The following is a 26,039-nucleotide window of genomic DNA, read 5'->3' as shown; positions in this document are numbered from 1 at the left end:
CCCCTATTGTTGCACAAGGAGGCCAGGGTGGGGCAGACAGGAAGGAGTGCCACAATGGTGGCCCCACGCTTTGTATACCACTGTACAATGGTGCCTCACCTTCGTGGTGTCCTGGAGCTCCTCCACCAACCTCCCTGGTGGAGAAGCCCCTCCCCTACCACCACCAACAGTTGTCCTCTCTCTGGGTCCACTCCCCAAACCCCCCTTCTCCCCACCAGGAGACACACAACTGAGGCTGAAGTGCCCAGGGCTGTGACATGTACCATGCGCACAGGTTCCACTCCATCCTGCCCTCCATAGCCTGGCCACTGCATTCCCCTCTAATCCCCCTGTCCCCCGGAGGTCCCTCCCATGCTTGCTGATTCCCCCAGCCATGAGCAGAGTTTCTTGAGTATGGCAGCCTCTCCTCTCCCCAACTCCCTACCATGGGCACTGATTCCCTACTGTCTTCAGTCTTCACTCCTCATCTACCCCTCTTTCCTTCTCATGCCCTACTTGGTTGCGCAGAGCCTCCTCCCATCCCTCTAGGCATGGGAAGCCCTCCATCAATTCCCATCAGGCACGTCAAGTATTGCTCCAGCTGCACTCATGATGTATCTGTCCCCTCCCCCCCTCTTTTTTCTGTTGAGCTTTGAGAGTTCTTTACGTATTCTGGACACCAGTTCTTTATCATCTTTGTGTTTACAGATATTTTTCTCTCAATTTGTGCTTTGTATTTTCATTTTCTTGAAAGTATGTTTGAAGAGTAGATGTTTTAAATTTTGGTAAAATACATTTTATCAATTTTTAAATTAATAGATAGTGCTTCTGGTGCACATCTAAGAAATCTTTGACTAGCCCAAGGGCACAAAAATTTTCTCCTGCATTTATTCTGCAAATTTTGCAGTTTTAGATTATTCATATATGTCTCTGTCCACTTTGAGTTAGTTTTTGTGTATGGTTCAAGGTATGGATCCAGGTTGTTTTTTAAACACACATAGCCAATTATTCTAGTACATTTGTTGAAAAGGCTCCTTCTCTGTTGTGTTGTCTTTGCAACTTTGTTAAAAAAACAAAACAAAACCAGTGTCTATATAAATGTGTTTATATCTGGACTCTCTAGTCTGTTCCATTGATCTATTTGTTTATATGCCAATACCATGATTTTTGTTTTTTGTTTTCTTAGATTTACAGGTTTATTAATCTATAGGCCTCCCTTGTGGGTCCCTATTATGGAATCCAAAATATAGCTTTTTATCACAGAAGTATAAACAATCATAAGAGAATACTTCAAACAGTTCAGTATCTGCAAATCAGTCAACACGATATACCACATTAACAAAATAAAGCTAAAAATCTCAGAATTATCCCAATAGATGCAGAAAAAGCACTTGACAAAATTCTGTATCCATTCATGATAAAAACTCTCACCAGAGTGACCATAGAGGAAACATATCTCAACATAGCAAAGGCCATTTATTTTTTAGTTAATTTTTATTGAAGTAAAGTTGCTTTATGATGTTGTTTTAGTTTTTGCTGTACAACAGAGTGAATCAGTTACACACATACAGATAACTCCTTTTCAGATTTCCTTACCGTTAGGTCACCACAAATCATTGAGTAGGGTTCCCTGTGCTGAGAAATGGTTTCTCGTTAGTTTTATACACAGTAGTGTATATATGTTGTTTGCAGTCTCCCAATTCATCCCATCGCTCAATTCCCTTCTCCCCTGGTAACCGTAATTTTGTTCTCTACATCTGTGACTCTATTTCTGCTTTGCCAGGAAGTTAATCTGTACCATTTTTCTAGATTCCACATATAAACAAGGTTACATGATATTTTTCTAATTTACTTCACTCTGTGTGACAGTCTCTGGGATGTCATACACTAGAGACATATTTCTGCAAATGACACTTTTTCGTTCCTTTTTATGACTAATCAATGTTCCATTAAATATATATACCACATGTTCTTTATCCGTGCCTCTTTTAGGTTGCTCGAATGTCCTTTAGTTCAGTTCAGTCACTCAGTCATGTCCGACTCTTTGCGACCCCATGAACCACAACACAGCAGGCCTCCCTATCCATCACCAACTGCCAGAGTCTACCCAAACCCATGTCCATTAAGTCGGTGATGCCATCCAACCATCTCATCCTCTGTCATCCCCTTCTCCTCCTGCCCTCAATCTTTCTAGGAAATCAGGGTCTTTTCCAATGAGTCAGCTCTTTGCATCAGGTGACCAAAGTATTTGAGTTTCAACTTCAACATCAGTCCTTCCAATGAACACCCAGGACTGATCTTCTTTAGGATGGACTGGTTGGATCTCCTTGCAGTCCAAGGGACTCTCAAGAGTCTTCTCCAACACAACAGTTCAAAAGCATCCATCCTTCCACTCAGCTTTCTTTATAGTCCAACTGTCACATCCATACATGACTACTGGAAAAACCATAGCCTTGACTAGGCGGACCTTTGTTGACAAAGTACTGTCTCTGCTTTTTAATATGCCATCTAGGTTGGTCATAACTTTCCTTCCAAGGAGTAAGCGTCTTTTAATTTCATGGCTGCAATCACCATCTGCAGTGATTTTGGAGCCCAGAAAAATAAAGTCTCTCTCTGTTTCCATTGTTTCCCCAATGTATTTGCCATGAAGTGATGGGACCAGATGCCGTGATCTTAGTTTTCTGAATGTTGAGCTTTAAGCCAACTTTTTCACTCTCCTCTTTCACTTTCATCAAGAGGTTCTTTAGTTCTTTGCTTTCTGCTGTGAGAGTAGTGTCATCTGCATATCTGAGGTTATTGATATTTCTCCCAGCAATAGTGATTCCACCTTGTGCTTCCTGCAGCCCAGCATTTCTCATAATGTACTCTGCATATAAATTAAATAAGCAGGGTGACAGTATACAGCCTTGACATACTCCTTTTCCTATTTGGAACCAATCTGTTCCATGTCCAGTTCTAACTGTTGCCTGACCTGCGTACAGGTTTCTCAAGAGGCAGGTCAGGTGGTCTGGTATTCCCATCTCCTTAAGGATTTTCCACAGTTTATTGTGATCCACACAGTCAAAGGCTTTGGAATAGTCAATAAAACAGAAATAGACATTTTTTCTGAAAGTCTCTTGCTTTTTTGATGAACCAGCAGATGTTGGCAATTTGTTCTCTGGTTCCTCTGCCTTTTCTAAAACCAGCTTGAACATCTGGAAGTTCACAGTTCCTATACCGTGAAGACTGACTTGGATAATTTTGAGCATTACTTTACTAGCATGTGAGGTGAGTGCAATTGTGCAGTAGTTTGAGCATTTTTTGGCATTGCCTTTTTTAGGGATTGGAATGAAAACTGACCTTTTCCAGTCCTGTGGTCACTGCTGAGTTTTCCAAGTTTGCTGGCATATCGAGTGCAGCACTTTCACAGAATCATCTTTTAGGATTTGAAATAGCTCAACTGGAATTCCATCACCTCCACTAGCTTTGTTCGTAGTGATGCTTCCTAAGGCCCACTTGACTTCACATTCCAGGATGTCTGGCTCTAGGTGAGTGATCACACCATCATGATTATCTGGGTCCTGAAGATCTTTTTTGTACAGTTCTTCTGTGTATTCTTGCCACCTCTTCTTATCTTCTGCTTCTGTTAGGTCCATACCATTTCTGTCCTTTTTTGAGCCCATCTTTGCATGAAATGTTCCCTTGTTATCTCTAATTTTCTTGAAGAGATCTCTAATCTTTCCCATTCTATTGTTTTCCTCTGTTTCTTTGCATTGATCACTGAGGAAGGCTTTCTTATCTCTCCTTGCTGTTCTTTGGAACTCTGCATTCAAATGGGTATATCTTTCCTTTTCTCCTTTGCTTTTCGCTTCTCTTTTCACAGTTATTTGTAAGGCCTCCTCAGACAGCCATTTTGCTTTTTTGCATTTCTTTTTCTTGGGGATGGTCTCGATTCCTGTTTCCTGTACAATGCCACGAACCTCTGTCCGTAGTTCATCAGGCACTCTGTCTATCAGATGTAGTCCCTTAAATCTATTTCTCACTTCCACTGTATAGTCATAAGGGATTTGATTTAGGTCACACCTGAATGGTCTAGTGGTTTTCCCAACTTTCTTCAATTTAAGTCTGAATTTGACAATAACGAGTTCATGATCTGAGCCACAGTCCGCTCCCAGTCTTGTTTTTGCTGACTGTTCAGAGCTTCTCCATCTTCGTCTACAAAGAATATAATCAATCTGATTTCGGTATTAACCATTTGGCGATGTCCATGTGTATAGTCTTCCTTTGTGTTGTTGAAAGAGGGTGTTTGCTATGGCCAGTGCATTCTCTTGGCAAAACTGTGTTAGCCTTTACCCTGCTTCATTTTGTACTCCAAGGCCAAACTTGCATTTTGTAGCTTCCAGTTTATAGGTTTGTCACATATTTTTGTCAGGATTATTTCTATTTCATATTGTTTGGAGGAATTACAAATGGTATTTTTAAACAATCAACTTCTAATTGTTTGTTACTGGTGCATAGAAATACGGTTAATTTTTAAATGTTGATCTGGTCCCTGGGTGTCGGCAAGTTTTTTTTGTTGTTGTTAAGGGCCAGATATTGTAAGGGCCAATATTATACACATTGTAGGCCATATATGTCTTTTACAACTACTTAACTCTGCCTTAACAGTATGAAAGCAGCATAGATAGCACACAAATGCATGTCTGTGTGTCAGAAACTTTTTTTTTCTTTAGCAAAAATAGGAAATGGGTTGAGTTTGGCTATAAATCATATTTTGCTGACCCCTGTTGTATCCTGCAACATTCCTAAACTGTATTATTTCCAGTAGATTTTTCCAAAATAGTAATTCATTGACATGAAATTAATAAAACATAAAGTTTACCACTTAAATAACTCAGTGGCATTTATTATATTCTCAGTGTTGTGGAACCACCATCCATGTCTAGTTTAAAAATATTTCTGTAAACCCACAGTAAAACCCTTACTCATTAGTGATTTCTCCCCATTATTCCCTTCTCCCAGACCCTCTCAACCAACCATCTTCCTTCTGTATCTGTAGATTTTTCTGTCCTAGATATTTCATGTGAATGAAATTATGTAAAATACCACATTTTGTGCCTGGCTTTTTTCACTTAACATAATGTTTTGGAGGTTCATCCACATTATAGCATGAATTCATACTTCATTTCTTTTTATGGCCAAATAGTATTTTGTTGTTTATATATACTACAGTGATTCATCTGCGCACTTATTGATGAACACGTGGATTATTTCCATTTTTTTGGCTGTGGTGGATTGTGCTATTATGAACATGTGTAAATGTATTTACTTGAGTACCCCTTTTCAGTTCTTTTGGTTTTATGCTTAGAAGTGGAATTGCAGGATCATGTGGTAATTCTGTGTTTAACTTTTTGAAGTCTAGTAGGTTTTCTATAGATTCCATAGAATTTCTGCATAGATGTCTATGTGTTAAAACAGTTTTACTCATTCCATCTAATCTAATTACATTTTATTTCCTTCATGCCTGATTGCATTGGCTAGGGCCTGCAATATAGTATTAATGGAAGTGGTAAGAGGGTACATTCCTGTTTGGTTGTTTTCTTACTGAAAACTGGTTGTTTTCTTACTGAAAACACTGAAAGTGTTTAGTATTTTCCCATTAAGTATGATGCTAGAAGGAGGTGGTGTTTGGTAAATACCTTTTATAAAACTGAGTGAATTCCTTCTATTCCTAGTTTGCTAAGAGGTTGTTTATTTTAAATTAGAACTGTATGTTGGGTTTTGTCAAATGCTTTGTATCTGTTTGGGTAATCATATGGAGTTTTCGTTTTTTCACTGTTGTGAATTGCATTGATTGATTTTGAAATGTGAATCCAACCCTTGTTCTCGAGGTAACCCTTTGGTCATGATGTGTCATCCTTGTAATAAATTGTTAAATACTGTTTGCCAAAGTTATGTGTAGAGTTTTCCCATTATGTTCATTAGGGATATTAGTCTGTAGTTTTCTTTTCTTGTAGTTTTTGTCTAATTTTGATATTTAGAGCAGCATAATGCTGGTCTCTTAGAATGGATTGAGTAATATTCCCTCCTGTGCAGTTTTTTGTTTGGAAGAGTTTCTGTAGAATTGGTATTATTTCTCTCTGAAGTGTTTGGGTGAAATCACCAGTGAAACCATCTGGGGCCTGAAGTTTTCTTTATGGAAAGGTTTTTAACTACAAATTCAACTTAACTAATAGATAGAGGGCTAATTTGGGGCTTCCCAGGTGGCTCAGTGGTAAGAATCAACCTGCAATGCAGGAGACGTGGGTTTGATCTCTGGGTCAGGATGAGCCCTTGGAGAAGGAAGTGGCAACACACTCCAGTATTCTTGCCTTGGAAATCCCATGGACAGAAGAGCCTGGCGGACTACTGTCCATGAGGTTGCAAAAGAGTCGAACACGACTTAGCAACTGAACAACAACAACGATAGGACTAATAAGGTTATGTTTCTTTCCTGTTTTTTAAAGCATCTTTTTTGAGCTGTAATTTGGATAGCAAAAAATGTACCCATTTAAAATGTACAACTCAGACACCTTTTGTATACTTAGAGTTGTACAATCATGAAGACAGTTTTATTTTAGAACATTTTTGTTACCTTTAAAAGAATCTTGGTATCCACTAAGGGTTTCTGAGATGATGCCAGTGGTAAAGAAACCCATGTGTCAGTGCAGGAGACATAAGAGATATGGGTTCAATCTCTGGATTGGGATGATCCCTTGGAGAAGGAATGGCAACCCACTCCAGTATTCTTTTTACTTATTATTTTTAAATGAAGCAAAGATGAATATTTTTAATGATAAAAGGTACAGTTCACAAAGAAGATAGACATCATAAATGGTTAGACACCTAACAACAAAGAAACAAAGATATATGAAGCAAAAAGCAGAAGAAATCTAAGGGAAAAGAAAAAAATATACAATAGTGAGGCATGTTAGCATTTCCCTGAGAATATTTTATAAAATGCAGAAAAAATAAGAATAGGAGCTTCTTGAGTGATGTTGGTAAATTAACTATAGTAGATTTCTATTTTATATTAATTTATATTAATCTCATATTCTACATAAATATATTTCAAATTTTGTATCTCACACATTGTTATTAGATGTCCATATGACATTTAGAAAAACTGGCAATAAGATAAACATTACTAAATTTCAAAAAGTAGAATTCTTTTTTTGTGTGTGATTTTATCGTCTGCGCCACCAGGGAAGCCCAAGAATACTGGAGTAGGTAGCCTTTCCCTTCTCCAGGAGATCTTCCCAGCCCAGGAATTGAATCGTGGTCTCCTGCATTGCAGATGGATTCTTTATCAGCTGAGCTACCAGGGAAGCCTGATTCTGTTATACATGTACACATATATTATTTTTGAAATTATTTTCCATTATATGTTATTACAAGGTATTGACTATAGTTCCCCGTGCTATACAGTAAACCTTTGTTGCTTGTTTCATACCTGTTTTTTTAGATTAGAAATCTAGCATTCTATTCATACTAAGTCAAATAAGTGGAATCAAAATATCATAAATTTTTTAGGCAAAAATTCATAGGTTTTATAAAAATATATTAGAGTATTTATATTAGTATATAAGAGCTTTTGTATTATGTTGGATAAAAGCTTGAGAAAGAACATAAAAAAAAGAGATGGAGAAATTGGAAAATATAAACTACATGAAATGGGAGCACTGAATATGAAACAGAAAAAGTAAAACAAAGTAGAAAAATATGAAAGATCCTCATATAGTTCAGTTGGCTTTAAACTGAACCATGGTTTTAAACATGGCTGCTCATTAGAAACATATCTGGAGCTCTGGCGAGAAAAAGCAATACGTGGGCATTTGTATTTTTCAAAAAATTACAAGATAATTCTGATATGTATCTGGATTTTAAAAAGTGATTACAAGTTTTTCTATTAAATGGTAGTTTTGGTGATAATAGAATTATATTATTTTTCTGTTGACCAAACATGTACTGGTATTAAGTGAGTACTAGTTACATAATCACAATAGTGAAAGATGTTTATCAGTTTTCACAATCAATAGCCAGATAAAAAATAAAAGAATTACAGTGCAAGCTGTAATGGGACCATGATGAACCTCATAATATAGAATAATTACATGCAAATTGTGGGGTCAAGCAGAGTGATGTGGTAAGTGGAAGTGCGTGCATGCACATGTTTTCATCTGCTCAGGTAGTGTATGTCTTTTGGTTGGTGCATTTAATCCAGTTGCATTTAAGGTGATTATTGACATGTATGATCCTATTACTGTTTTCTTAATTGTTTAGGGTTCATTTTTTGTAGGTAGGTCTTTTCCTTCTCTGTTTCCTGCTTAGAGAATTTCCTTTAGCATTTGTTGTAAAGTTGGTTTGGTGGTGCTGAATTCTCTTAACTTTTGCTTGTCTGGAAAGCTTTTGATTTCTCCATTAAATCTGAAAAAGAGTCTGGCTTGGTAGAGTATTGTTGGTTGTAGGTTTTTCCTTTTCATCATTCTAAATATATCATGCCATTCCCTTCTGGCTTATAGAGTTTCTGTTGAGAAATCAGCTGATAGCCAGATGAGTTCCCTTGTATGTTATTTGTTGTTTTTCTCTTGTTCTTTTTAAATATTTTATCTCTATATGTAATTTTTGTCGGTGGGATGACTATGTGTCTTGGTGTGTTCCTCCTTGGGTCTGTCCTGCCTGAGACTCTGTGCTTCGTGGACGTGGTTGACTATTTCCTTTCCTGTGTTAGGGAAGTTATAGCTATTGTGTCTTCAAATATTTTCTCAGGTCCTTTCTGTCTTCTTCTGGGACTCCTATAACGCGAATGCTGGTGTGTTTAATGTTGTTCCAGGAGGTCTCTTAGGCTGTCATTCATTTCTTTTCATTGTTTTTTCTATATTCTGTTCTGCAGCAGTGAGTTCCATCATTCTGTCATCCAGGTCACTTATCCACGCTCCTGCCTCAGTTATTCCACTATTGATTCCTTCTAGTGTATTATTTTTCTCTGTTCTTTAGTTATTCTAGGTCTTTGGCAAACATTTCTTGCATCTTTTCAATCTTTGCCTCCATTATTTTTTCAGGTCCTGAATCATCTTCATTATTATTATTCTGAATTCTTTTTCTGGAAGACTGCCTATCTCCACTTTATTTAGTTGTTTTTCTGGTTTTTTTTCCTTGTCCCTTCATCTGGGGCACAACTTTGTGCTTTTTCATGCTGGTTAACTTTCTGTAATGCAGTTTTTGTTTTAGTTGCTGTGGGACTGTGGTTCTTCTTGCTTCTTCTGTCTGCCCTCTGATGGAGGAGGCTAAAAGGCTTGTGTAAGTTTCCTGATGGGAGAGACTGGTAGTGGGAAAAACTAGGTCTTGCTCTGGTGGGCAGGGTCTTGCTCAGGAAAGCTTTAATCCAATTTTCTGCTGATTGGCTTCACTCTCCTTATATATTATGGGCTTCCCTGATAGCTCAGTTGGTAAACAATCTGCCTGCAATGCAGGAGATCCTGTTTCAATTCCTGGGTTAGGAAAATCCACTGGAGTAAGGGATAGGCTACCCACTCCAGTATTTTTGGACTTCTCTTGTAGTTCAGCTGGTTAAGAATCCACCTGCAGTGCTTGCTTCGACAGCACATATACTAAAATTGGAATGATACAGAGAAGATTAGCATGGCCCCTGCGCAAGGATGACACGCAAATTCGTGAAGCATTCCATATTTAAAAAAAAAAAAAAAGAATCCACCTGCAGTGTGGCAGACCTGTGTTCAATCCCTGGGGTGGGAAGATCCCCTGGAGAAGAGAAAGGCTACCCAATTCAGTATTCTAGCCTAGAGAATTCCATGGATTGTATAGTCCATGGGGTTGCAAAGAGTCGGACATGACTGAGCAACTTTCACTTCACTTCAGTTCTTCACGCTCCATCTTCGGTAGTGTTTTGCCCCAAGGCAGTCCTCCAAGAGGGTTTATGGCAAGGGGGACCTTCCCAGGCTGCTGCTACCAGTGCCTCTGTCCCTGTGGTGAGCCCCTGCCAACCCATGCCTCCACAGGAGACCTTCCAACACTAGCAGGTAGATTTGGTTCGGTCTCCTGTGGGTTCTCTGCTTTCCTCTGAGTCTTGGTGTGCGCAAGGTTTTGTTTGTGCCCTCCAAGACTGGAGTCTGTTTGCCCCAGGCCTGTGGAAGTCTTGTAATCAAATCCCACTGGCCTTCAAGGTCAGATTTCCCAGGGATTCCCAGTCCCTTTGTCATATCCCCAAGCTGGGAAGCCTGACATGGGGTTCATAACCTTCACAACAGTGGGAGAACCTCTTTGGTATTATTGTTCTCCAGTTTGTGGATCACTCACCTGGAAGGTATGGGTTTTGATTTCATCATGATTGTGCCCCTCCTGTTGTCTTGCTGAAGGCTTCTTCTTCTTTGACTTTGGATGTGGGGTATCTTATTTTAGTAGGTTCCAGCACCGTCCTGTTGATGGTTGTTCAATAGCTAGTTGTGATTTTGGTACTCTTGCAGGAGGAGATGTGCACATGTCCTTTACTCTGCCATCTTGACCCGGAAGCCCACTCCAGTATTCTAGAATCCCAAGGCTAGAGGAGCCTGGTGGGCTACAGTCCATAGGGTCGTAAACAGTCAGATCCAACTGAAGTGACTTAGCACACATGCAGCACCCAATAAGCAGTCACTTTTCAATATCCCCTCCTCCTCCCTCAGCCCCTGGAAATCTCAAATCTACTGTTTATCTCTATAGATTTGTTTATTCTGGACATTTAATGTAAGTGAATTTATAAAATGTGATCTTTTATGACTAACTTCTTCTACATAGCATGGTATTTGTGAAGTTCATCCAAAAAACGTATGTATCAGTATTTCATTTCTTTTCATTGCCAAAATAATATTTCATTGTACAAATATATTGCATGTTATTTATTCATTCATCAGTTGATGGACATTTAGATTGTTTCCACTTTCGGGGGCATTATGAACAATAGTCCTGTGAATATTTGTGTATAAGTTTTTGTGTGGACATGTTTTCATCTCTGTTGACTATATAAAAGTTTACAATTTTGATTTTTGGCTCAAATTGTCCTCCTGCTCATTAATGACATTTAATGAAATTTAATTCATATTTATATTCATCATTACAGTGATAGCCCTGAGAAATTGTCCAGGTGAGGTAAACAGGCTGGTCCTCTTTGTCAGACTTCTTATTGACCAGGATACTGATTTTTCATTGTTAGTGTATAGTCATGCAGTGTATATATGCACATTAATTTTATATCCTGTGACTTTACTGATTAGCTCCAATATTCACTGATTAGATCTAGTACTTTTCTGGTGGCATCTTTAGGGTTTTCTGTATATAGAGAGGATCATGTCATCTGCAGACAGAGTTTTGCTACTTCTTTTCCAATCTGTATTCCTTTTATTTCTTTTTCTTCTCTGATTGCTGTGGCTAGGACTTCCAAAACTTTTGAATAGTAGTGGTGAGAGTGGGCACCGTTGTCTTATTCTTGATTTCAGGGGAAATGCTTTCAATTTTTTGCCACTGAGAATAATGTTTGATGTGGGTTTGTTGTATATGGCTTTTATTATGTTTAGGTATGTTCCTTCTGTGCCTACTTTCTGGAGAGTTTTTATCATAAATGGGTATTGAATTTTGTTAAAGGCTTTCTCTGCATCTGTTGAAATAATCATATGGTTTTTCTCTCTCACTTTGTTAATATGGTGTATCACATTGATTTATGAATATTGAAGAATCCTTTCATTGCTGGAATATATATAGCCCACTTGATCATGATATATGAGCTTTTTAATATGTTGTTGGATTCTGTTTCCTTGAATTTTGTTGAGGATTTTTGCATCTATGTTGGTCAGTGATATTGGCCTGTAATTTTCTTTTCTTGTGGCATCTTTGTCTGGTTTTGGTATCTGGGTGATAGTGGCTTTTGTAGAATGAGTTTGGGAGTTTTTGTTCCTCTGAAATTTTCTGGAGGAGTTTGAGTAGGATAGGTGTTAGCTGTTCTTTAAAATTTTGGTAGAATTTGTCATCTGGTCCTGGGCTTTTGTTTATTGTAAGATTTTTGCTTATAGTTTAGATTTCTTTGCTTGTCAATTGACCTGTTCAAATTTTCTCTTTCTTCTTGGTTCAGTTTTGAAAAGTTATAGTTCTCTAAGAATTTGTCCATTTCTTCCAAGTTTTCCATTATATTGACATATAGTTGCTCATAGTAGTCTCTTATGACCATTTGAATTTCTGTGTTGCCTTTTGTAATTTCTGCATTTTCACTTCTAATTTTATTGATTTGAGTCGTCTCCCTTTTTTTTCTTGAGGAGTCTGGCTGATGTTTGTGTGAGGTGATATCTTATTATAGTTTTGATTTGCATTTTTCTAATATGAGTGATGTTGAACATCTTTTCATGTGTTTATCAGCCATCCATATGTCTTCATTGGAAAAATGTCCATTTAGGTCTTTTTCCCACTTTTTGATTGGCTTGTTTTTCTGGTATTGATTTGGATGAGTTGCTGGTAATATTTTGGAAATTAATCCTTTGTCATTGTTTCATTTGCTATAATTTTCTCCCGTTCTGAGGGTTGTCTTTTCACTTTGTTTGTAGTTTCCTTTGCTGTGCAGAAGTTTTTACATTTAATTAGGTCCCATTTGTTTGTTTTTACTTCCATTACTCTAGGAAGTGGGTCATAGAGGATCTTACTGTTATTTATCTCAGAGTGTGTTCTGCTTATGTTTTCATCTAAGAATTTTATAGCTTCTGGTCTTACATTTAGGTTTTAATCCATTTTGAGTTTATCTTTGTGTCTGGTGTTAGGAAGTGTTCTAATTCCATTCTTTTACAGGTAACTGTCCAGTTTTCCCAGCACTACTTATTGAAGAGGCTATCTTTGCCCCAATGTGTATTCTTGTCTCCTTTGTCAAAAATAAGTTACCATAGGTACGTGGATTTATCTCTGGGCTTTCTGTCTTGTTCCACTGGTCTATTATTTCTGTTTCTATGCTAGTACCATGCTGTCTTGATGACTGTAGCTTGTAGTATAGCCTCAAGTCAGGAAAGTTGATTCCTCCAGCTCCGTTCTTTCTCAAGATTGCTTTGGGTATTCAGGGTCTTTTGTTACTCCATGTGAATTATGAAATTTTTTGTTCTAGTTTTGTTGAAAAATGCCATTGGTAATTTGCTAGGGATCACACTGAATCTGTAGATTGCATTTGGTCATATAGTCATTTTCATAATATTGATTCTTCCAACCCAAGAACATGCAATATCTCTCCATCTGTTTGTCATCTTTGAATTCTTTCATCAGTATCTTACAGATTTCTGTATACAGCTCTTTTGTCTTCTTAGGTAGATTTATTCCTAGATATTTTATTCTTTTTTGTTGCAATGGTGAATGGGATTGATTCCTTAACTTTTGATTTTTCATTGTTAGTTTATAGGAATACAAGTGATTTCTGTGTATTAATTTTGTATTGTGCGACTTTGCTAAATTCACTGATTAGCTCTAGTAATTTTCTAATAGTTATCTTTAGGGTTGTCTGTGTATAGTATCATGACAAGGAAGACACCTTCTTATAGGCTTTCCTGAAAATCAGCTGCGCCTGCCTTTTGTATTCAAAGTACTTTGTACCAGGTGCTGATACAGTGAATGAAAGTTCACTTAACACATTTGCTTACATCCACTCTTAGATGTAGTGTGTGTGTTTGTATGTGTGTATATATATATATATATATAATATATATATATTATATATAATATGTATATATAACTGACATACCATAAAACTTACTCACTTTAAGTGTAAATGTTAATGATTTTTATTAAAATTGCTGAGTTGTGTAGCCATCATTATAATCCAATTTTAAAACATTTCCATCTTCCCATGAAGTTCCCTCATACTATTTTCACTTGAGCCCTGATGCCACCCCCAGTCATAGGAAACCATTGACCTGCCTTCTGGCTATAGCTTTGCCTTGTCTGGACATCTCATATACATGAAATCAAGTAATTTGTGGTCTCTTTGTGTGAATTCTTTTGCTTGAGGTTCATCCATATTATGGCATGCACCACTATCTCTTTCATTGTTGTGTAGTAGTCTACTCTGCTTTGCTTACAATTATTCTTTTCTACTGTATGGCTATACATAAGAACTGAGATATAGCTATGCCACATTTTGTTTATGTGTTGATTCATTTGTTAGTGTTTTATTTGTTACGTATTTATGTTGGTGGACATTTGAGTTCTTTTTGCTTTTTGTCTATTACAAACAATGGTGCTGTGAGTATCTGCATGCAAGTCATTGTATGCCCATGTTTTTATTCCTTTTGAACAGACACACAGCAGTGGAATTGTTGAACCACGTCTCTCATCTTTGATTCCTTGAAGGCAGGAACATCACCTTGAAGTTTTTAGTATTGGCTTAGTGGTTGGTCTTTGAATTGGCTCCTCTAGCACACCTGCCACACAGTGGGTCAGGCAACTGATCAAGAGGTATTTAGGACATAATTTCATGTTCTGTGAACCCTTGTTTGGTTTTTGTGCACACTATATCTCCTGTTACACCCACTTGGAAAGAGTTATTTTTATCTCTATTCTTTGCAAAGCTAGCAAACAATCCTAATGGTTTTGGATGATCTAGATTTTTATTTCTAGCAATACTCCATGTATACTCAAAGACAGTACTTTCTAAGACAATGCCACATTAATAGTAACAAAAGCTATGGCTTATTTACACTGTGTATACATATTATTCTGTTGATTTATGGACAGGGTATAAAAGATGAATAATATAAACTGTCTTTTATTCAAGTGGGTTGGATAGAGTGTGGAAAGTTTTTTTGGGTGTCTGATGTGTTCTTTATGAACTGTTTTGTTCTGATGTTAGCCTGTCTGTGACCAAATAAAGTAAAAAATGTTTCCCTACCAAAGTATGGTTTCATTTTAACTGGGCAATGGAAGCCTGACATAAGAAAAGAAGACTGGATTCCTTGCACTAAAGCAAATGCTATAAAATTACTAATGCTGTTAAGAGCCATATACTGCCAGTTAATAGAAATTAGCTGAAGGTCTAAGAAAAAATACACTCAAAATTCAGGCTCTTATTTTACTTGCCAAACTAATCAGATTTTGACTTACATCAGTTTTCATTTATAAATGACTCTCTTCCTCTGTTTAGAGTGTAGCCTATATTCTCTATATAGCTTGAAGGAATATGTTAATTTTGCTTGAAGGAATATGTTAATTTTCCTGTGGGTGTTAAGTGAGACAGATTCCTTGTACAGTATATTTGACAAAACAAAGGATATTGGACACATGGTAGAACACATGTTCTTAAGAGAAGGAATTATCATTGTTAAATGTGTAAGTCAAAATTGATATGGTTAAATTAAAACGATTAGGTTAAATGAGATTAGGTCAAAGGCTTGACATAGAATGGTCAACATTGGCTCATTTAATCTAGTTAGGAGCTTCCTTTTAATAATTTCTCAGTAACGTTTAAGAGCATGGACTCTGGAGCTAGATGCCCAGTATTTAAAAACAAACAAAAAACAACAAAGAAGTCCTACTTAACCATTTCCAAGCTTTGTAACCTAGGTAAGTTAGTTGTTTAAGCCACAGTTGTCTCATATAAATACAGTGAGCTTATATGAGGTTTATAGTAGCACTTTATAGAGTTTCTAAGTTTAAATGAGATAATATGTTGAAACATGATGCCTGGCATGAAGTAAGTGCTCAGTAAATGTAAAACACAAATTTAAAAAAAGAAAAGCAACCCCAGTTCCCTGGGAATTTGTAGACTAGAGCCATATTCTCTGACATCGTAAATAGCCTCATTACAAAGATTTTCCATTCAGATTTCAATAAAATGGGTTAGCAGCTATGAATCAGGTGTTTAAACTCTGAACTTGTTCCCTTTTTATGAAATGGAGTTATGTTCCTTAGCATTTGTTTTTATTTCATTTGTTTATTGGGTAGGTGAGGATTAACTGCTATATGTCAGTGTTCTACAAATGTAAGGCTAATACTTGAAATGAATAGTAAAGCAATAATATGTATACATACTAGTAAGACACTGGGAAGGGAGGCTTCTTGTATACTTTTGCAAATGACTAAAGGTAGGAATAGTAATTTTCTTGTTCATATTTGAACTTCAATATTTATCATATAGTGGGTACACAGCAACTACTTGGTACACATATGACAGGTAAGATAGACTTGGTTTTAAAATCGTAATGCCTTTTCCTTAGCGATGGAGGCCACATGTGGAGAGAAGAGTATTTATAGGGAAGTTTGTTAGATCATCCAGTTTATGGATATGATTGAACACATTATGCTTTTGGAAGTACTGTGTAAATTGTATAGAATAACTGGTTTACCATTTTACCCCTTTTGCCTTTATTGTCTATAATATGCAATATTGCTGTGTTTACTGAATGTTTATGTCCTTTTTTGGAGAAAGAATTGATGACTTTAAGTAAGGTAAGAATCTTGATAAGCTAATCAGTTTGTTTACATAAAATAGCGTTTTCATGGTAAAGACTATTAGGTTTAGAACAGGCTTGAATGAGTTCTTCCTTCCCTTGGTACCCTTTGCAGTAGTTGGCACATGACCATTTGAGGCACAGTTGGGACAGTCTTTGGTGCCAGGGTTAAGCTCATTTTGAATTTATGCGATATTAGCATGTAAACTTGCCACATTGCCATTTAAATGTCCTCTTTAGCAGCTTAAGCTCCCTGAAGTGATAACTCTACCTTCAATAGAAGAGGGAAGAAAAGCAGCAGGAAAATGGAAACTGCATGAGTTCTACAAAAGCATGTTGGAGTCATATAATGAAAAAGCAGATTTGTTTTTTTTTATTATGATGTTTCTCCATATTTGGCATTGCTGTAAATGGCTAACTAACATTTACTGCCAATTCAGTACAAATGTGTGGTTTGGTAATACCAGAACAGCAAATTTAAATGAAAAATAAAAGTTAAACATTTCCACACAAGATTTTACAGTCTGACATTTCACTGCGTAGGTAAAAAGACAGTTTTTTTTTAAACTACAGATTATTATTCAGCATGAATAAAAAACTACAACTTTTATTTTTTAAACAGGAGTCACTGGTTTTAATTTTTACACATTTTAAAATTACTGTGATAAAAAATAATGAAAAAGCTTCTTAATAATGCCATACACAGTATAATATAGATTTGTCCCCATTATATAGCATTTGTTTAATATACAAAATAGAATATTGACACACTTGAATCTATATGTAGTTAAGCAAGTTATTTGAGGAGGGTATTTTCATACAGCCTTTCATCAGAAAATAAAATCCTTCTTTCAGGCATTTGCTAGAGAGAAGCTAATCCTTTCCCAAGAACCTGGTCACTAATCCTTGGTGGACCAGGCTGACTGACCATCGTCTGGAAAACGATAAACTTCCATTCCAAGTGGTTAACATGTTCTCCTTACACTCTTAGTTTCTCTTATTCTCAAACCAGGCACAGAAAAACATTCATATACAGCTGCAGTCCTTTCAGTGATCTACCAAGACCAAACTCTTACTGAGGGCTGTCACAGTTCTTAACTTTTGACAGATTAAAGTGTAATAATAATGTCCATTACATGGTGATGTAGTTTTAGGATATTTAACAGAGAACTAAAATGATAAGACTTAATGATAATTGGTTGTATTGATAGATATGTAAAATTGGAGTTGCTCATTCTTTCATTCCTCAATTCTGAAGTGATCCTGGCTTTCCTTTATATATGTATCCACAGCTCATCCTATGCTAAATACTGAGTTCTTCATAGACACTAATCATATGTGTTTTCCTTTTGCTGTGTTTTTTTTTTTTCTTCCCCCAGGAGAAGGCAGGTGCACTTTTAGGTTCCCCTCACATAGTTTTAGACGATTGGGTGTATATATATATATATCCCCAAAACACTTGTCCTGTATCCTATAGCAAGGCCTAAAAACACAGAGAGGGTCCCTTTTTCCACCGGTAATTAAAAATACTTTTCAGGATTTGTTGTGACTCATCTACGCATGTTACCTGTCACTAAAATTACTACACACTTTAATAGTTTGGGATGGCAACATACCAAATATATAGAAAATGAAGCTCCTTTCAGATAGCACCATAGCTTTCTTTTCACTTAAGTCCATAATTACACTCACACATAATTAAGGTAAATTTCTTCTTTCCCACATTTTCTAAAAGGTCACGGGTTCTTTTTCCATTTAATGTACAGCTTCCTATGGATTCATGAATGTCAGTCCATTTCCTTTTAACAACAAAGTGCACTTGTCTTTATTCATTGAGCTCGATTTTTTGGGAGCCAAGGTGGTTGGGGCTAAAACTAAGGTTAATGTGTGGTACGCCTTCTGGTTTTAACCAGATAATACTCTATAAATGATTAATAATTTATCTTTCAGAAGCTCTTTTTGAAACTTAACACTATCACTGATAATATTCAAGTGATATTTCTTAGGCACCAAAAATTTCACATCCAGCTGGGTTACAAATCATTTTAAAATACTTTGAGATCAATTTAAAGAATTACAAAAGGAGTATTCCCTTTTTAGACAGCATTCAAAAAGCAAATGATTACATTTTTATTAAATAATTTCTCCAAAATACTGAAAAATAACAACATTCAAAAAGCATTCAAAGAAAACATAAACATGTCCTCATTTTATTAGGAAATGAACTCTTATAGGATAGAAAGGAATTAGTGTATTATTGGCAGCCTATGAGATTCTGCACTATTTACATATTGCTGGTACCTCTATGCGTATTATTGCCAAACTGTTAAACTGTTGGGGAGGCTGTATGTGATGGTGCCTGTAAATGTGTAAGCACCACCTTTCTGTCCTGTTAACACACTTTAGCGCAAGGGGAGATTTAGTAAACTAAACCTGTGCAGACAGACGCACTGTTGGAATGAGAAGGGTGGTCATTCTGGGAGGCAGAGGAGGATTACTTCCTCTCTTGATCTGAATGGGACAGAGCCTCAATAACCTTCATGGTGCACAGGGCCAGTTTCCATTTCCCTCTTCCTGTATAGCAAACTTGTTTGGTTTCTGAGACCATTGCTGCCTGTATGAATGCTTGCACACATTATAAATCATATAGGTTATCCGTCAACATTTCTTTGACCCCTACAAAAAATATATAACATGTCATGATAAAACAATCTCATCTAAAAATCATTCATATTTTACACTATACAAGCTATTTTACAGTCATTTTAATAAATTGCATGTAAAGCTGCAGTAGCCCTTCCCTTCCCAGATTAGTGAATACCAATATGATATATATCTGAAACTATAACTAAATATAAAAATATATTAGAAGTTTCATATTTTTAATATTAGATTTTCCATTTTCTATTACACAAATAATTTGGCCACCTTGAATAGAAATCAAATTTCTTGTGGCTTAGTAAATGTAAGTTTTGAGTTTACAGAAAGTTGGTAAGGTGCACACAGAAAGGGCTACTACAGCTTCTATCTTGTTTAAAATGATAATTCTCAACAGTGAGAAGGAGAAATTCACATGACTTTCATTAAACTCTATGGCACACATAAGGCTGTGAGGGATGTATAGTTTTATGAACATGGAAGTCTGACATACAGTTCTAAATCAGAAAAATCAGTAGCTGAGCTTTCCTGTGTCCCCAGGAAAGAAAGACCAATTGGTGACAAGTGGGAATGTGAAAATGGGTGTCTGGCCACTTTTGCCATATTAAGAGATTTTTGGGAGGGGGTAAAGTTTAGTGGGAGGAATTACTTGGACTGGTTAAAAACTCTCAACTGTGTTTCAGCTGGTTATCTGGCATTATAACTTTTAGGACGTTTTACAAACTACAGCAAAAGGTCCTGAAAGACAGTTTACTGACTTTCTTCCCATCTAACCATTGCAGAGATAGCTAGGGCATTAGGTACAAACAGGGCCTCTTGGTAGTTTTTTTTTTTTTTTTTTTAATTAGTCTTTTGCAATCCACAGTTTACCCAGCAGGTCACTGGACTAGGTGCTCTACACCAGTTAGGACGGTTAATTTGCACAATCTATATAATTCTCCACTGAAGCAAATATATACAAAATGTGAGCTTTTTTGACAAGAAAACTGGAGATTTGAGTCAATTTTTGTGGTCTTCTGATAGCTAACTGCCATCAGGTTAGAAGCACCAACCCATTTTCACACAGAAGATTAATGTTTAGAGTTCGATTAGGAAAGCTATGAACTAGCTGCCCATCTTAAACAGCTGTACAATAACTTGAATACAAAAATTATGTAAGAAAAAATGAGCAAGCGTAGTTCACTGAATATAAAGGAAATTGTTAAAACCAGACAGTAATAGCTATAAAAGGCACAACTTCCCTTTTCTGATATACACTTGTAAACTTTGTTTCAGGTTTCCATGCATAAATCAAAAAAATGCTATCCTAACTATACAGGGGAAAATATACCAACAAAAAGTCTAAAAAATTTTGTCCAGCCAACTGTGAAAAGTATGAGCAGAAAGTTTATCACACAGACTTCGGGCACTGGTGGTTTAGGTGCCATCCTGCTCTGACAGTGGAGCTTATACACCCACATTATTGGCTCTAATTTCTGGGATCCACCAACTCTCACTTTCTACTTTTCCCATCACTGAAAAGTGATAGCTCAACTGCTTCTGTTGCCAAGTCTTGGCCCTCTTTAAACCACATGTAGTGCGTATTCAAAACAAAACCAAAATCTAGACAAAAACAAAAAAAAAAAAAATGAAACTGCTACAGGACAGATTGATAGTTTGTACAATAAAAGCTATAAATTCAACTTTCTTTAAGGCAACCTTTCTTATTAAGGCAGTCACTTTTGATGAAACAGAAGTTTTTTGATATTTCCACTTGAATATTTTGGTATCTGATTGGTGATGATTTCAGCTAACATCTCTGGGAATTCAATACTCATAGTCTTATCCAAAAATGTTTGGAAGCAATAGTTAAGAAGATTTTCAACCACCTGCAAGAGAAGATATAGTGATGATCAGTCTTAAAAACTTAGCAGTAGAGACATCTCATGCTTGTTTTTGGTCTCCCCCCACCCCCTTTTTTTTTTTTTTTTAAATTTCTGACTTGGAATATACCAATCTGCTGGAATTCCCGGGGTAAGAAAGAAGCTTACTTAAATAAAATGAGCACTCAGTTACTACAGACATTTTGAATTTCTTAAATAGTATATAGAATTATATGGAATTAAGATGTTTCATGATGAATTGTGGTACCGTAGTATATGAAGGACACATTCAAACTTACTGGATAAATTCATACAGAAAGAGGGAATTCTACCTTTTAAAAAACAGTGCCATTACATTCTGTATTAGTATCTTGATGTTAGATGCCTATGACTAGATGAAATGGTATTTCACAATTGACTTTAGGAGAATTGTGTGCCAAACTGAACTTCACAGCCTGAAATCAAACCATCATCAAAATCGATGAATGGGAGGGACCCCAAAACTATTGGTATATAATTATATACAAAAATCAGGACATACTTCATGTCTCAGGAAATTCTTTTGATACTTGGATTTTTTGTTTGACACTTACATCATGCATGGAGTCCAAGAGTTTTGTCAGTTGATAAAACCGCTGCCAGTTCTGACTGGAGTTTCCTTCCCTCTTGACAATGGCTTTTCCTAGCTCTTTGATGTAGGTCATTCTAATTTCATCAAATAGTTCTTGACTCTTCAAGCCTTCCTTAGGAACTAAAAGGTTAATTGTAATCAATTAAAGAATTTTCTTGTGATAACTTTTCATATATACAAGTAGGACATTATCAGTAATAGATCATGTTTTACACTGTATCTAATGCATTCTTAAAATATAAGCATTTTGAAGGATTATGAAACTATAGCCACATGAGAATATGGGATAATAGAAAATTGGAGGATGTAACTTTGGGTTTATCATGTTGTTTCTCATCTGTGAATGGATCTAGTAAACACCTTCCTCCTTAGTTCACAAAGCTAGTTTGAAGACCAAACAAATAATACACTGATTGTCATTCTGCCCTTGAGTTTAATTCTAGTACAGACATAGATGACTTCAACAATAATGTTTATTCCACCAATTACATCTTGGAATATCTTGTGATATAACCAATTAGGACCTTCAAATCAGCATGCAGTACATTTTATTAATGTGTTAACATACTGAGTTGATATGATTCCAATCTAAAAACAAACTTGATTTTTTTTATGTGGTTTGTATGTATGCTTTACTGGGGAGCAAATATCTGCCTTTCCTTATGTATAGAAACACAGAAAATACCTCATGGATCATAAAATTAGTAAAAAAAAAAAAAAATCAATTTTTCACAGTACTCCTCAGGAAACAATACTAGGAAGAAGGACTGTGAACAGAGGATTAAGATTAATCATGGTTTCACTTGGTCTTGCAGAGATTATAACTTGTAGATACTATATATCTTAAAGTGTGCTCCAAGGAACTTTGGTTCTGTGTTTTAATAATGATTAGGGGAAAAGGATTTGATGATCAGAATTTAATAAAACTAGATGTTTCAATACCAAGTTAGGCAGATTTTTGGATTTCAGGACTTCCTTAGAGCTATAATTATGCACTCTCCAGGGATCCCATGGACTGGGGCCTGTCGGGTTCCTCTGTCCATGGAATTCTCCAGGCATGAGTACTGGAATGGGTTGCCATGCCCTTCTTCAGGGGATCTTCCCCACCCAGGGCTTGAACCTGGGTCTCCCACGTGGCAGGGAGATTCTTTACTGTGTGAGCCACCAGGGAAGCCCACTCTCCAGGGAGGGGGAGCAAATCCTTTTCCAAACTTAAACTTCATTTCTACTGACGTCTTAGAAAATGCTAGAACAGAGGAAAAGCAGTGTGTTTAGGATAAGTCTTTTTAATTCTTACTTGCCAGGTGGACTTCAGTACAACCTCCCTGAGCCCCTGTTTCCTAACTCCTTTCTTTCTCAGTGAATTAAAAAAAATTATTTTTAAAAATTTAGATATAATTAGTATGTAACATTGTATTAGTTTCAAGTGTACAACATGATGATTCAATACTTGTATATACTGCAGAATGATCACCACAGCAAGTCTAGGTAACATCTGTCACCATAAATTGTTACAAAACTTTTATTTCTTGTGATGAAAATTTTCAAATTTACTGTTAGCAGTTTTCAAATATACAATATCATATTAACTATAGACACCATTACATCTCCATGCTATACATTACATCTCCATGACTGAAGTTTATACTTTCTAAACCCTTCACTCATTTCTCTCATCCCCCAACACCCCCCACCCCCAAACACACACACCTCTGGTACTTGTTAATTTGTACTCTGTATCCATGGGCTTTTGTTTTTAGATTACACATACAAGTAAGATGTATGTGGTATTTGTCTTCTTTGACTTATTTCACTTAGCACAGTGCCCTCAAGGTCCATCCATGTTGTTGCAAATGGTGAAGTTTCATTTTTTCTTATGGTTGAATAATATCTCACTGAATCATTCACCAGTGGACATTTAGGTTGTTTTCATATCTTGGCTATTATAAATTATTCTGCAGTGAACGTGAGGGTGCACATATCTTTTCCAGTTAATTTCTTTGTTTTCTAGGTTAAATACCCCGAAGTGAAACTGCTGGGTCATATAGTAATTCTATTTTTAATTTGCTAAAGAACCCCCAAACTGTTTTCTGTAGTGGCTGCACCAGTTTAAATTCCCGAGTGCACAAAGGTCTCCTTTTTCTCCACACCTTTGCCAATACTTTTTGTCTTTGGATGTTTTGATAATAGTCATCCTGATTGATGTTAAGGTAGCATTTCATTGTACTTTTGATTTGCATGCATTTCCCAGATGACTAATGACGTAAAGCACCTTCTTATATACATATTGATTATTTGTATGTCTTTGTGAGATACCTGTTCGGGGTCTAAGCCCATTCAAAAAATTCGGATATTAGTTCTTTTGCTGTTGAGTTGTATTCTTTTATTTGTAGATATTAACCCCTTATCAGATACATGATTTGCAAATACTTCTCTCATTTGGCAGACTACCTCTTCATTTTGTTGATGGTTCCCTTTGCTGTGTTTGATATAGTTTCATTTGTTTCCTTTTGTTGCCTTTGCTTTTGATGTCTGAGGCAGAAAATCCACCTCAAGACTGACATCAAGGAGCTTACTGCCTATATTTTCTTCTGGAACTTTTATGATTTCAGAACATATGTTCAAGTCCATATGATCCATTTTAAGTTAACTTTTGTATATGGTGTGAGATGGTAATCTAGTTTCATTCTCTTGGATCTGGTTTTCCCAACATCTTTATTGAAAAGACTGCCCTTTTCCCATTGTATATTGTTAGCTACTTTGTCATTAGTTCATTGACAATACATAGATTGTGGGTTTACTTCTTGGCTCTCAATTATGTTCCATTAATCTATGTGAATGGTCTTGTGCCAGTACAATACTGTTTGGATGACTACAGCTTTGTAATATAGTTTGAAACCAAGGTGTAAGTTCAACTATTGTTCTTTCTCAAGTTTGCTTTGGCTATTCTGGATTTTCTATGCTTCCATACAAATTTTAGGATTATTTATTTCTGTGACACATGCCATAGGAATTTTATAGAGATTGCATTGTATCTGTTGATTACTCTGAATAGTAAGGACATTTTGACACTATTAATTCTTCTAATCCGTAAGCATGGACTGTCCATTTATTTTTTGTTTTCTTCAGTTTTGTTCATCAATGTCTTATAGTTTTCATTGTGCAAGTCTTTTGCCTCTGTGGTTAAATTTATTTCTAGGTGTTTTATTCTTTTTGATGCAGTTGTAAACAGAATTGTTTCCTTAATTTCCCTTACTGCTAGTTTGTTATGAATGTGTTGAAACACAACAGATTTTTGTAAACTGAATTTGTATACTGCAACTTTATTGAATTTACTAGTTCGAACAGTATTTTTTGATGTCATCTTTAGGGTTTCTATATATAAAATCAGATCATTTGCAAATAGAGTTTTACTTCTTAAAAATGTTTTTTTCCTAATGGTTTTACTTCCAGTTAAACAGGCAGTAATAATCAGAACACTCAGGATGTGCTGACCCCAGTTGGAATTGTTACTTCTTCCTTTTTGATTTAGATGCCTTTTCTTTCTTTTTCTTACTTAATTGGTCTGGCTAGAATTTCCAGAACTAGGTTGACTGGAAGTGGCTAGGGTGGACATCTTTGTCTCATTCCTTATTTCAGAGGAACAGCTTTCAGCTTTTCACCATGGAGTAATGATGTTAGCTGTGGGCTTGTCATATATGGCCTTTATTATGGTCAGGTACCCTATCTATATGTGGTTTATTGATATTTTCTGTCATAAATGTATGTTGAATTTTGTCAAATGCTTTTTCTGCACTTAAGATTTTTATCCTTCATTTGGTTAATGTAGTATATCACTCTCATTGGATTTTGATTAGGATTAGACCAAAAACTACATATCAAAATATTTTGATTCCATAGAGCAAACTTGACACTTATAGGATACCAGTATTAGTGTGCAGATGAAGGTCATTTAATCAGGAGTGGTGGGTTAATTTTTACACATGATTATATTACAGGTGATCTAGTTATTGCTAATTTTTAAAATACTGATTTCTTATTTATAACTTTTTTCCCTGTGCTGGTTTTCCTCATTGTAAAAATAATTATGTGAGAAACCTATTCAGTATTTATATTTAGAAGACTTTCATCCATCCCAAGTTACCACAAATATTCCTTGGGATTTTTGCTTTATGCCATTTAGGGCCATATATTCAGAATTATTTTTCTGGTGCTAGAATGCTGTATGTAGTGAATATCTGTAAATATAGGGGGGCCTTAGTGTTTATTTTTATAGTAACATAGCTGCTTCAGATTGCTTTTGGGTAAAACAGTGGTCAGCAATGGCCCCTTCTACCTGGAGCCTCTTTTTGTAAATAAAATATCATTGGAACACAGCCATGCCTGTTTTCTTTAAGCACTGTTAATGACCATGTTCATGTCACAAGG

At 36.1% G+C, this 26,039-nt stretch overlaps 1 protein-coding gene and 1 non-coding gene across 4 annotated transcripts in view; one reads left to right on the top strand and one right to left on the bottom strand.

Moving 5' to 3' along the window:
- Nucleotides 1-9,584: 9,584 nt before the first annotated feature.
- On the top strand, nt 9,585-9,691 carry LOC122441057. The gene has a single exon (XR_006269202.1). It is a non-coding gene; the product is annotated as a U6 spliceosomal RNA (small nuclear RNA).
- An 8,139-nt stretch (nt 9,692-17,830) lies between these two features.
- The window catches only part of LOC122439762 (glucocorticoid receptor), a 115,530-nt gene continuing 107,321 nt past the window's right edge, over nt 17,831-26,039 (bottom strand). For all 3 annotated transcript variants that reach the window (XM_043465124.1, XM_043465123.1, XM_043465125.1), the window contains 2 exons: nt 21,574-21,731; nt 17,831-20,986 (listed from right to left, as the gene is read on the bottom strand). In XM_043465124.1, the coding sequence (XP_043321059.1) occupies nt 20,834-20,986; nt 21,574-21,731 (311 nt within the window). In that variant the 3' untranslated portion in view covers nt 17,831-20,833. The remainder of the gene's footprint in view (nt 20,987-21,573; nt 21,732-26,039) is intronic.

The sequence above is a fragment of the Cervus canadensis genome, chromosome 4 (genome assembly GCF_019320065.1).
Source record: "Cervus canadensis isolate Bull #8, Minnesota chromosome 4, ASM1932006v1, whole genome shotgun sequence".
NCBI lineage: Eukaryota > Metazoa > Chordata > Mammalia > Artiodactyla > Cervidae > Cervus > Cervus canadensis.
This window is presented reverse-complemented; position numbering and strand designations above follow the sequence as displayed.